This window comes from Eschscholzia californica, unplaced genomic scaffold (assembly GCF_041429995.1).
Source record: "Eschscholzia californica isolate CP2 unplaced genomic scaffold, dmEscCali1.0.p SCAF_4, whole genome shotgun sequence".
NCBI classification, from domain to species: Eukaryota; Viridiplantae; Streptophyta; class Magnoliopsida; order Ranunculales; family Papaveraceae; genus Eschscholzia; species Eschscholzia californica.
In genome coordinates this window covers 2,687,293-2,699,939 of record NW_028238461.1, presented here as the reverse complement: position 1 = coordinate 2,699,939, position 12,647 = coordinate 2,687,293, and the positions used below count along the sequence as shown (strand labels likewise).

The 12,647-nt window shown below is 34.2% G+C and overlaps 1 protein-coding gene across 2 annotated transcripts; it reads right to left on the bottom strand.

Annotated features, from left to right (window-relative positions):
• Positions 1 to 5,058: 5,058 nt before the first annotated feature.
• Positions 5,059 to 11,322, bottom strand: LOC147541529 (DNA replication factor CDC6B-like). Of its 2 annotated transcripts, none has more exons than XM_086638201.1 (18): positions 10,914 to 11,322; positions 10,484 to 10,730; positions 10,303 to 10,393; positions 9,496 to 9,716; positions 9,099 to 9,173; positions 8,913 to 9,022; positions 8,650 to 8,756; positions 8,444 to 8,503; positions 7,870 to 7,943; positions 7,597 to 7,647; positions 7,329 to 7,378; positions 6,701 to 6,827; positions 6,531 to 6,620; positions 6,323 to 6,385; positions 6,139 to 6,234; positions 5,928 to 6,017; positions 5,571 to 5,700; positions 5,059 to 5,463 (listed from the first exon to the last, which is right to left on the bottom strand). In XM_086638201.1, the coding sequence occupies exons 2-17, from the start codon at positions 10,703 to 10,705 to the stop codon at positions 5,668 to 5,670; spliced, it is 1,560 nt and encodes a 519-aa protein (XP_086494327.1). In that variant the 5' UTR covers positions 10,706 to 10,730; positions 10,914 to 11,322; the 3' UTR covers positions 5,059 to 5,463; positions 5,571 to 5,667. The 2 variants fall into 2 exon arrangements, with proteins under 2 accessions (XP_086494327.1, XP_086494326.1); XM_086638200.1 differs by having other exon boundaries at positions 9,099 to 9,176; positions 10,914 to 11,155.
• Positions 11,323 to 12,647: the final 1,325 nt, after the last annotated feature.

Sequence of the window (12,647 nt, the reverse complement as noted above, 5' to 3'; positions counted from 1 at the left end):
GTTATCTTTGTTGTGAAATTTTTTGACCTTATTTTATTTTTTATATGTTGTTCTTACTCTTTTTGAATGTTTTCAGTTGTTTTTTCATTGTCTTTCTGTGTGGATTTTTCGTTATCTTTGTTGTGAAACTTTTTTACCTTATTTTATTTTTTATATGTTACTCTTACTCTTTTTGAATGTTTTCAGTTGTTTCTCAGGTAGAAGTACGTACTAGTTTTATCCACAACATAAAATTATTTTTTTGTAGCAGAGCTAGATTTCACTAAACAATTGAAGTATTGTTGTTTCTCCCTCTCTCTCTCTCTCTCTCTGTCCATCTCGAATATTTTTTGAATTAGGGTAGACGGGGAAGACTACGAAGGTTTTCCGTTTTTAGATTTTTCAACTAGCCCTTTAGTAAAACTAGTCTAACCCCGTATTAATTAGCAATCTTTACTGACGGTTTGCAGAAAATTGTTGGTAAAAACCGTCGCCAAAAGTCTCAGTATCTGTAGTGAGGTAATCTTATTCGACTTGATCTACGATTCTAGCGGTTTAAAATTTTTTGTTTCGTTCAAATTTGATGGTTGTATGATAGTTTTATGAAAAGTATATAGTTCGTCGAATTTGAGCTTGGCTCGTAATTTGGAGCTATTTGAATGTTTATTGTTTTTATTTCTTTAAATAATTTATTTTGTAAGAACTTGTTTAGGGTGTGATGGACTATTCCGATGTATCCATATATAGATTAGGTTCCGCCGAATTACCGAATTAATTTAATGCTCGACTTTCATATTAGAACAAGTGTTTGAATAAATTGGAATATGGTGGGTTACTTAGAAATTCATTATAGTTCACATGAATGAATAGTTTAAGTTATATATTCATATTATTAGGTTCATCATTATAATGTTAGGTCAGCTTATGAAGACTCTCAACTGTAATAGGGTGTATGGAGAGTTAGTTGGTTCGTATGCATATATCAGGTGTTTAGTAGAACTACTATATTGTAGTGAGGAGTTCGAAGGAAGGTGGACCTTAGTTAGGAGACACCACTAGTAGCGCACTAAAAGGTAGGATCCTATGAATCTTACTTGGAGCATGCAATTCCTCATTTCACCACTATATATATATATATATATATATATATATATATATATATATATATATATATATATATGTATATATATATGTATATATATAAGTAAATTATTATCAGTTAATTATTTTCTTTTTTATTGTTCTCTAGTTTAAGTTATGATATGATGTAAATGTATGTAGTGTGTTTTATGTTGTAGATGTTTACTTTTCAATAACAAACTTATTTTTCCGAAAATAATCACACGGTGGCAGAATTGCTTGAGATACGTGATCATTTTTTGTGAAATGGAAACACGTGGTGGTTGAATCGTTTGAGGTGCGTGATCACATGGTGGCAGAATTATTATCAGTTAATTATTTTCTTTTTTATTGTTCTCTAGTTTAAGTTACCTGTACTTTTTTTTAATCTCAGGCATTGGTTGGTCCCCTTTTTTATTTTTCGATTATGGACTAGCCATGAATTCATGTTAAGGATTACACTTTGGTGCATGGCTACTCGAGTGATAACGCCTATTCCAGTTTAGCCAGAATGGGATACCAAAGATATTGAAGGTAAAATTTCTAACTCGGTCTTTCAATTCATTTCCTTAAATTACAAAAACACCCGATCGACTTAAACGTCAAAGTGTTTCTTGAGTTTTCTGCAAGCTATGTTGTTGTAATGACAGGGAACTGATGGAACTCATTTGAAGTCCCACACAAGTAAGATTTGTGTGGACACTACCATCAAGTCACTACTTTTTCTCCCTTCCCTCTGTCCTATTAATCAAAGGAACTTGGTTGTTCAAAATTTCTCCTCTCACTCTGTTATATTAACCCTAGGAACTCGGTTCTTCGTTTTGATTCAACATGAACTTGGTTCTGCCATACCAAACACAAAAATTGAAATTCAACAAAAAACTTTGTTTTCTTTCCTAACAGGAAAAAAGTGATTTTCACACCAAATATGTTCACACATATCAAACAGACCCTTAAAGCTTACAAATAACTCCACTCTAATTCTAAACTGAAAATTTTCTCCTTTGCTCCCTATTTCCAACATCAGGTAGGAGCAACATTAAAATTAAAGTGTATACAAATCAAACGTTACATATTAACTAGCAACTATTGTCTCTTAAAAACTCCATAAAAGCAATTGTTTACGGTTCATAAATCAAAGTTCTAACTAATGTATATAAATACTTCCTTTTTCTTCTTCAATGGATATTCTTCCTGCTAGGTAACTAGATAAAATAAATAAGAATAAGATAATGGTACTACCGGGGAAAAATAATAGACCTTTTATGGGCTATTTGGCTCCGGCAGTATCTCTTGTTGTAATATGTGCACTAATGCTAGTGTCGAACTCAAATTTGATAGTGGCCGCTTCGGGTGCTAACGTAGAATACACAAAAACAACAAAAGCCAATACCAACATCCAAAATTTCTCAAAATCCTCAATGACAACACAGAGCTATTTCGGCTGCCCAACGTCTGTTGCTAAATTCATATGGGCAGGGTGCCTGAAATATATCTATGCTTTTGCATTTAATCATAAAGCAGAAAGTGCCCGTTCTTGTTGCTTTCGTTTTTATCAGATCGACAAGGAATGCAGTGTGACGGTGTGGTGGCCAAAAAAGAACCCCCCGCCTGAGTCGGTCAGAGCCGCTTGTCATAGGATCTATGATGGATAGTTCCTTACCACAACCTATAGTATATCATGAAATATATTGAAAGATTTATATTATATGTTTATTATGTTCGAAGTTGAGCTACAATAAAGTTTGTTTTCATTCACGACTTAAAAATACTTCACAATTTGATTATGTAGGCATCACCCTTGACCTAGAACCATTGAGTAAGAAAAAGAATATAAAAGAGGAATCAAATTGTAAAATTCAGTATTGGTTTTGCAAAAATAAATTCTCAACCCAACTAAGGGTTTAAAAGAAAATAATACTGTGAATTTATCATCTCCATTCGTGTTCCATATATAATACTACCTAATCAACTTCCTTGCTATGCTATTTCCATTCAAATATACAATTTTTTTAACCCTAACTTCTCAAACCAATTGATATGTACTACTCTATTAGTCTAGAGGTGGAGATTTTGGAATTCTAGGTAATTTACTAGGTGTAAGAGGTCTTTGAAATCCTTCAATCCCTATACTCATACATCATCTATGTTGATTTTATTGCTTTGGGAAATGCTTTAGACCAAAATACAAGACTTGCTTTCCTATTCCTTCCTAGCTACTTCCACACCTCTATACAACACCGGTGTTTCTATCAATGTCTTCCGATATCCGCCTTTAGCTGAATTGTTGTTCTATCTGGCTTACTCCCATTTTCATACTACGGCTTTCTTGTTGTAAACACATACGCACACTTCTTTTCCATCTTGTATGATATAAAAGAAACAAACATCATATTATATAATGTATCAGTCTTATTTGTATCAAATGGTACATATGTAATAAGGGTAACAATGAGACTCAAATAAATGAATCCTACCATTGGCATATCGAATTCCGGATTTGGTATAGTTAATGCAAGAAAAATAAATGAAACAATAAGAGAAAGAGAGAGTACCTAGCTAAAAGGTCTTGAGGATGGCACTCGTATAGTTTGATCGCAATTTACGTTAAGAAAATTAGGTCGGTCGTTTCAATTGATATTTCGAAACGACCTAACATATATAACGGTCGTTTGATCTAACAAACTTTGTTCGATCCCCCTCTATCTCCAAATATATATATATATATATATATATATATTAGCTAGGAACAAAATTTAAAGCTTACAAAACTGCATTCTCTGCAATTCTAAACTGAGTTGAATGAATGAAATTCTTTTCTTTTGGTCCTAGTTTCTAACATTAATTACATGCAAATTCAAATTAAAGCGCTTTACAAAATGTTTCATATTAACCAGTCCATTAAAGCGATTGTTTCTATCGTTCGTTTACGTTTTAGAAATGTAAGCTCTAGCTAATGTATATGAATGCTGCCTTTTTCTTCTTCAATCTTCAAAAAGTATTCTTTCTGCTAGATAACTACATAACATGAAGAAGAATACGATAAATTTGGCTTCAGTAGTATCCCTCGTCGCAATATGTGCACTAGTGCTAGTGTCGATTTCAAATTCGCTAGTAGGGGCTTCAAGAGATCATGTAGAGTACACAAAAACAAAAGCCAATACTAACAACATCCAAGACTTGTCAAAATCCTCAATGACAACACAAGGCTCTTTCGCCTGCGCAAAGTCTATTAGTAAATTTATATACCAAGGGTGCCTGAAAACTGTGATTGTATTTCTATTTACTAGTAAAGTGCCTAAGAGTTGCTACTCTTGTTGCCTTCAGTTTGCTCAGATTGACCAAGACTGCTATGATTATAGTGATTGGTGGCCGACACACGTCCCCTCCCCTGACGAAGTCAGAAAATTTTGTCGTAAGTACTTTGGACATATAACTCCTCACCGCGTCCTATAGTATATCATGAAATATATGGATCGAGAGAAATTATGTAATTTTCCTTTTTTTTTATAATTATGTTTGAAATTAAGCTAAAATAATTAAGTTAAAAAAAAAGGAATGTTGTTTATTTCATTCGCAGCTTAAAATACTTCACAATTTGATTACTAGGCATAACCCCTTCTATGGAGACAGGAGCAATGCCTCCCAATCTCCCATAATACGCAACTTTTTTTTTTGTTGAAAGACATAATACGCAACTTAGGGACAATGTTTGTAGAACGCATACAATTTTATCTAGACTTCACTCGAAGGTGTATATATATAAAGATAAATCCTACCAATGGCATATCAAATTCCAAACTTGGTATAGTTAATGGTAGAGCACAATACCCACAGCTCAAGTTGCGAGTGCTCGTGACGTCTCTCAAACTCGTGCAGATGCCCGAGAGGATCGTATAGCGGGCTATCAAGCTGTTTTCCCTAGACTACCGATTAAGATATCTTTAAAATATAGCTGTATGATCAAGAAAAACCAAAACATTGACTTTCTAATATTATATCTATGACAAGAAAACCTGTAAAAAGAATATTCAGATACATTCTACAACATGAAGCAATCAAATAGATCACATTATTGAACTAATCAAGGAATCATTTTTCCTGCTAACTTTACATTAGATTTATCCAAGAACATAGTCATATAAGACCTAAAATATATTATCTGTTCTTCAAGATAATACTGGCAATGGTTGATGAATGATGTTCTGGTTCTTCTTCAATTTTAACCCCATTTTTCCAATTTTGTCCTGAATTACTCATCAGACTCTGCCACTTGAGAACAATATAAAAGTCCTGAAATTTAGAAGTTGGCATCCTTCCATCTTTTCTGGGTTTTTTTTCCTGTTTTGTATAAATTTGAACAATCTAAAACAGTAAAAGGAATGTATGTCAGAACTTTTGATTACATATTAAAGCGCCGAAAAATGAATGGAAGGCATTGTTATCGTATGAATTGGTACTTGGTTGCTAACCTTGGGTTTAGCTTCAAACTGTAGTTCAGATCTGAGAAAGGTGAAAACCACATCTAGCAAAGTGGAGATCAAAAGGTTTTTGGGCTTGTCATCTGGTTTATTGAAGACAATTCCGAAAGAAACGAATTCCCTATAGTAACAAGTATACTCAGTAGCAAAAAATGTTTAAGCAACATTATAAGAAACAGTAATGCTACATTGACCCTTCACTTGATCCCTATGGGTCGAGTTATTATTCATCATCAACATTTCATGGAGATAAGTATAAATCTTCAAATCTCGAAAAGAATGAAAGTGGGCAGCAGGATGACTTGAAAGGTCAAATAGTTTAGAAATTGAAAACAGTTATGGTCGTACCTGCAATGCGAAGGTAATGTCAGCTTCATCAACTTTTAGTGTTACTCTTTTCAATTTATCTTCTCGAGATTGTCCAAGTTTTAGAAGACCCTGGATCATGAAACGACAAGTTTCTGTTAAGTCTTTTCATTTGTATTTCTTATGTTTTCTTTTGGTAAAGCAGCTATATGGAATCCAGAACCTCAAGAGAGAGTGAAAGAGTTCTAAGAACCTGATCACTGAGCACTTTACACATGTTTGTAAATTCCAGAGTGCCTGCTGGTGAAATTAGTGTTGATTTGCATATTTCGGAGTAATACCTATTCATCTGCATCCACATTATGAATCGAAACATCAGTTATTCAGTATTTAAGTTCAAAGCACTTGCGAAAATTTGAGTTATATGAAACACACACCTCTCCAACTGTGGTATCTTTCTTTCCTCCGCGAAAAAGTTTGACCGCCGAGCAAAGTATAATCTGTAATGACAAAAAGATTCAATTAAAATACAGAGCTAACCCTATAAAAAGTTCGTAATATGGGTCGATATATACAAAAAGATAAACTACTGTCTGGATAAGAAGTGCACGTATGTCCTGCTAGTAGTAGAGAAACTAAATTAACCTGTTGATGTTGTGGAAGCGACTGTATAGTGTCAACTGTTCCCGACTTAAACGTTCTGGATAAAGCAATAGCCATATGATGAAGCCTAACCTGAAATAGAGTTCAAATTTGGTCAGAGAATGGGCAGAAACATCTCTTTCAGAAACAAGCCTAATAAAGAGTCATCTTACAATCGTAATATCTTTGTGTACTAAGAGCTCATTTGCAGGAGTTGTTGATGCACCAAGTAATGCTGTTTCTGCTGGTAGTTCGGCATCGTTATCTCTCAGTTCTGCCTCTAGAATCTCAATTGCACTCCTGGAGACAAGAAGAAAGATTAATTAGCATATTTCTTCGACAACATCCCACAAGTGAACAAAAGCAGTTAAACCACTCTAAAAGGATACCCTAACAATATGGCTACAGTTACAAAATATCTCAGAAAAACTTTTTAGGTCTCCTGTACTTTTTTTTACATCTTAATTGTACGACAATTAGTATCCAAAGTTACCCAGTGTCATAAAATACCAGGCCTTCATAGTTCATCATGGAAGTTGTGTAGTTCAGGTAACTACAAGTGAATTTTATTGACAAGTACCCATTATTAATCAATAAGCCTAGGATTCAATAAGATACCAGCTTATGGGAAGGAAAGGTCGCTTTATAAATAGTTCAATGATCTACTGCACGTAGAAACGAAAAGAGAGAAGCACAGGCACAATGATGTCATTGTATAAATTATACACGAATCAGATAAAGTAGGAAAGACATCATATTTTCCGCAAAGAAGCTACTCATTCTCAGCTATTAAGCACTAACCTGCAAACAGAAAGGGCTTTTCTCATATCTCCTGATGCAGCTGCAACTTTCTGTAATTTTGCAACATAATTAGAACCATTAGAATAATGTTGATGAAAGGTCACGACAAAAATTCCAAGCATGGGACTGAACTCTTTACTTTTTCATTGTGAACCCCAAATGCAGAGAGATTCAAGGTTCCAATCATATGACTAGTCAAATAGCGTAATCTTAACAGGGTAAATTCTGAAGAAACGTCCAGAAGGGGAAAAAAAGCGATGGGACTTACCCTGGCACAAAGCTCTAAAGCTTGAGGTTGAAAGACAACATAAGGAAGAGCCTGTTCGAAAATCACAAAAAGATTAGTATGTTTGTAACAAAACAACATATCCAAATAGAGTACACTATCTGCTTGTACTTGTAGGTTAGTTAAATAACTAGATATTTTAAAAGACAACCTTGAGTTTCTGGTAACTATATTGAAGTGATACTGAACATTACTGAACCGAAGATATGTACTAGAACAGCTCAAGGACAAAAAAGATAGGGCAAAAGGAAGTACCATAAGCCTTTGCTGGAGAATCTGGAGGATTTGATCTTTGGAGTATGCCTGAAACGGTACGACAGTAGGTTTGCCTAGCACATAGAAAGTTAACGGGTGAGAAGAATTAAACATGAGAGTTTAAATAACTGTAAAAAAAACAAGAACACAAAATTAGTGTCCCAATCAAACATTTATGCCCTCATGTTGTGAGGAAGCATAACATCGAATAAATAGTGCTACCTACATGCATTCAAGTATTCCACCTCGTGATATAGAACAGCTAAGAAATTTAAGTCAGAAAGTTGTTCATCTCCAAAATACAAAAGACAAAATCTTTATAACTTTATTGGTAACACTTAAAGAGGATAAATGAACCATATTTTATTTCTCATGCTTGGTTAGTGCAGGACTAAAAGCAATGGGCCCTAATAAAATCTCGTGGACACACAGATGGAATTTTCATTACTCATACGAAATCATGAAGAAAAACAGGTAATGGAAAATAGCCCAGGATCACTATTTGTTGAGTTAAAGAGATGATAAAAATAACACACACTATATCTCAGTCAATGAATAAACTATATGAGCTTACAATTCAAAGATTGGAGTTTTGGCAGAAACCGGTCAGCTAGGTCTATTGCATTTGCTATCCCTGCAAAGAAAAAACATTCTTTAGTTTTAAGTTCTCTAACAACTCAGGCGACCATGTACATTAAGCTTAGATATCTAACTGTAAAGTCCTACAATAAGGAGTAAGAAGCAAACTGAAACTTCTTGAATTTGGAGTTGAGATTGTACCTACTAATATACATGTGGAATATGGCAAAGTTGTAAGCATGAATAGATCGTGAAGCACGGCACGATCTCTAGTAATCATGTAATCCAACTCGTCTGCAACTATAAGCCTGTCAAGAGATGAAGAGAATAAATAATTCAGAACCGAAGCACACCAATTGTTATTGACATTGAGAAGACACAGTACTAAGTGGCATAAAACATGTTTACGTAAAGAGTTGAGGGGATTAGAGCAAACAAGGACAGGAGCTCGAGAAACTACTCACGTCATCTTCTTATCTGATGAGTTCTTTTTCTCGGAAAATAACTTTTGAAGGTGTTGAAGTGGTGAGGAAGAACCACCACTCTTCCTTTTAGGTTGGCATGTCTCAAGTACCTGCGAATGAGAACTGAAGTAATTTAATACATTTGATGTTTGAAGATCCACTTAGATAGAAAAGTAAGATAAGTACCTTAGTGAAAATTTCACGTGTATTTGTAAGGGAAGTACAATTAAGAGTTAACATATCAGGCATCTGAAACCCTTCCTGCTAATAAGAGCAACACATTGGTCAAGTTGGTGAACAAACAAAAGATACAAGTAAAGAAACCTAAACAAAAGATAACCCCTAAAGCATTAAGATTCTAACATTTCAAGGTGTGATAAGAGACAGAAACACATAACAAAATATATCTCAAGAGGATTAATATAACTTCCAAACAGTTTTAGATTATCAGTTCAAATTATTTCCTGTTGTTTGTCTTTTCCTTTACCCAAACTTCATTTCCAAATAATGGTAATTTCTAGAAAAGGTCTAATGTCCACCAATAGAACTGCAGGAGACGTTGGTGTGTTATTGTATATCTTACCTCTTTCACCCATTTGACCAGAAGCTGTTTCACCTTCTCCAAGGACAATGTTTTGCCAGTTCCAGGACATCCACATACATAAAGACTTCCTGCTCTCTCCTGCTCTATGGACGACTTGCAGAAATCAAACACTAATTTCTGTTCCTTCTCTCGACACACTATAGCAGATGGTGCAGTTGAAAAATGCAAAGCTGCCTTCACAGCGCTTATCTGCTCAAAATCTACATATCAAACACAAGGTACAACATATCAGCATGAGATCAGTATACGTAATAAGGGGAAATAAGCAAGAATATAAGTAAGACTGCGCCATTTAAGAAACGATTCCAGGTTAAAATTATATGTAGTGCAATCAGATTTCTTCAGATAAAAAGAAAACTTCACAAGTTGGATCTGGCTGCATATCATGATTTAGGACAAATGGGTATACTTAAAATCGTAATTCGAGGTCCACCACCCTTTGGTGTAACGGATGGACACCCCTCTTAAGACCATGAGGTCGTGGGATCGAGTCTCGGTGGAAGCAGTTGCCATCTAGATTTATCCTATGTAATTTAGGCTATGAATAATGTAATAATTTGTCGGGCTTTAGGCCTCTTCGTTGTCGGGCTTTAGGCCTCTTTCATTCTCAGTTTAAATTAGGCGGGTATAGGTGACCCGTAATGGAGAAAGGGGAGAAACGCTAAATCAATCAAATGAAGTAAAAAAAAACCTAGAATCTACATATAGTTGAGATTGAGCACTTCACAATCAATACAAAGAACAAACTAAAACAATCATTTCCTGATAAGAAAAAATTAAGTTTACCTTTAGGATTCCATTTAGGTGTTTCCAGTAGGGTGGAGAGGTTTTTCTTTGAGGAAACCGCGGTCTTAGATTCAAAAGTCTTGCAAATCTCCTGCATAATTAATCAAACTTTAGTACTTTGCAAAATAGATAATTGGTGAATAAAGAATTAAAAACTAATTGAGTCTAGGTCAAAACTTACATTCGTGATACTGTTGGGACTATCACTAATGGATCTACGAGGCGATTTCCACTTAGTTGGTGAAATTTCCTTCATCTGATTAGAGATTGGATCTTTTTGCATTGTTGTGGATCTCAATTGCCTTTTCTTGGGCGTTATAGTCTCTTTAGATTTCTTAATGGGAGTCTTCTCCTTATCAAACCCTAATAATTCAGACGAACCATTTCCAATTATGCTAGGCATTTTAGAATTTGGGGTTTTGGAGTTCCTGCAAGTTAATTAATCAAATCAATGGTGTATAAACGGATCAACCTATAAACGAATTGAATCATCAAATTAAACCTTAATATGCATCTGAAAAGAAAACCCTAGATCTAGAAAGTGAGATTAAAGATTGAAGATAAACCCTAGAAGACAGATAACTACTAGATAAGAACAATTTTATCTGTACCTGATTCAAAGACGAATGATCAAACTTCACCCTTTTTCTATTTCTTCAAATCAACAACTGAAGAATGAAGATTCGATCACTCTGAATGAAATCTCTTCTACTATAAGATATGAGAGAAAATAAAAGGTGTTAGCTTTTGAGCGGGAAAAATCAAATTGGGGATCTATAGTTCCCGCCATTCATTAGCCACGTAATAATTCCCGCCAAACTTGTAAGAATGAACCCAGCCCCAGCCCCAGCCCCAGCCCCAGGCCCAGGGGCAGGAGAATAGTCCTAAAAATTGCTATGGACTCATTTCTTTTTAGACGTTCGGTACTTTCTTCTATTTGTTCTAATGGCACCCCGATCACTCTTTTACTATTCTTTTCTCTTCTTCTTCGTCTTCCATTTTAATTTTGATTTTTCATTCAAAATCTTCATCAACATCTTTAGATTTTATTGTGTCTTTTTATAGGTATCATCCATAGTTGGTTGATTGAAGACAACAGATATTTCTCAGAGGTTCTCCATTTTTTATCATGGAGTATGTTTTTTTATGATTTTATCTTTTGATATAGTGATCGAAAAGTTCTTGAAGCAGGTAAATCCTTGAATAGTGTTTATCATCGATTTTAGGTTGACTTATAGTGAATTTTAACCAGAGATCAGTTTTCTAGAATATGAAAAAATTTGGGTGGTTCGGAGTCCAACCAGTCCTACATTATTAGTGGGTGTGTATGGATGTGTTTCCTTACAAATAAATTGGTAGTTCCGAGCTGCCTTACAACGTAACCTATCAGACTAATACCTCCAATAGATTATTTTTGTGATTTCTTTTTTAATAGCACCACTTTGGTTGAAAAAAAGTATAGAGAAAGATTTCATGAGATATTTCTATGAATTTCTATACCTTTTTAGTGGGTGGCTTTTGTAACTTTATAGTTTGTCTCGAAATAAATTTTTGAACTTTCTACATTTTTCATGATTTAGTAAAAAACAATGAGAAATTTCAACAATTAGAACATGATGATAGAGGAAAGTAATGGTTTGGTTCTGGATGTTCTTACAGAAAAAGAATCTTCAACTGGTTGGAAAGAGTGCGATTAACAATTATATTAATGGAGAGTTTTGAGAGTTCGAGAGTGATGGCAACTTTTTTCTAATCAGTTTGACCAATAATGATTTAGTAGTGACTACGAGTGATATTTGAGTCCAACGAAGAAAATCGACCATATCAACTGAATCTGAGTGTGGCAGGTACAAAGGGTAAGTGTATAAAGATCGCCCTACACAAATGGACCATGGGTGTCGCATGTTGTCTAGTTAAAAATTGTGACTTTTGACTTTGGGTAGCATTGTTCCTTTTATGTGCCCACAAATATTGGATCATTTTTATTTTTGACCTAAGTATTAGGGAACTATATTTATTTGTCAAAATATTCTTCATTTAACAGCAAGACAAGACTATCATTTTCAAGCAAAAAAAAATACAAGACTATCAACATCAAGATAACAACATTATATAATATCTATGGTTGTTGTTATAGGCAAAATATCAATAATGGACATACATTTTGTTTTCAAATGCTTTTGTCTATTTGATTGTTTGTTATAAACTTTTAAAGGGTGTTGACAACTCCATCAAAGATCATCTTATAAATAAATGCAACATCTAGACCAAAGGTGGAAAATGTTTTTATTTTTAATTTTGTATATGAATTTTAATTAAAGGTTTTATTTATTTATTTAGAATCG

What these genes read in the sequence shown, in the direction of transcription:
- LOC147541529 (XM_086638200.1), bottom strand. Translation starts at nt 10,705, where the DNA reads ATGCCTAGCATAATTGGAAATGGTTCGTCTGAATTATTAGGGTTTGAT. An exon ending in TCATCAGATAAGAAGATGAC is followed by an intron (nt 8,757 to 8,912) that starts GTGAGTAGTTTC and finishes ATCTCTTGACAG; the next exon opens with GCTTATAGTTGCAGACGAGT. An exon ending in CTTTAGAGCTTTGTGCCAGG is followed by an intron (nt 7,379 to 7,596) that starts GTAAGTCCCATC and finishes GCAAAATTACAG; the next exon opens with AAAGTTGCAGCTGCATCAGG.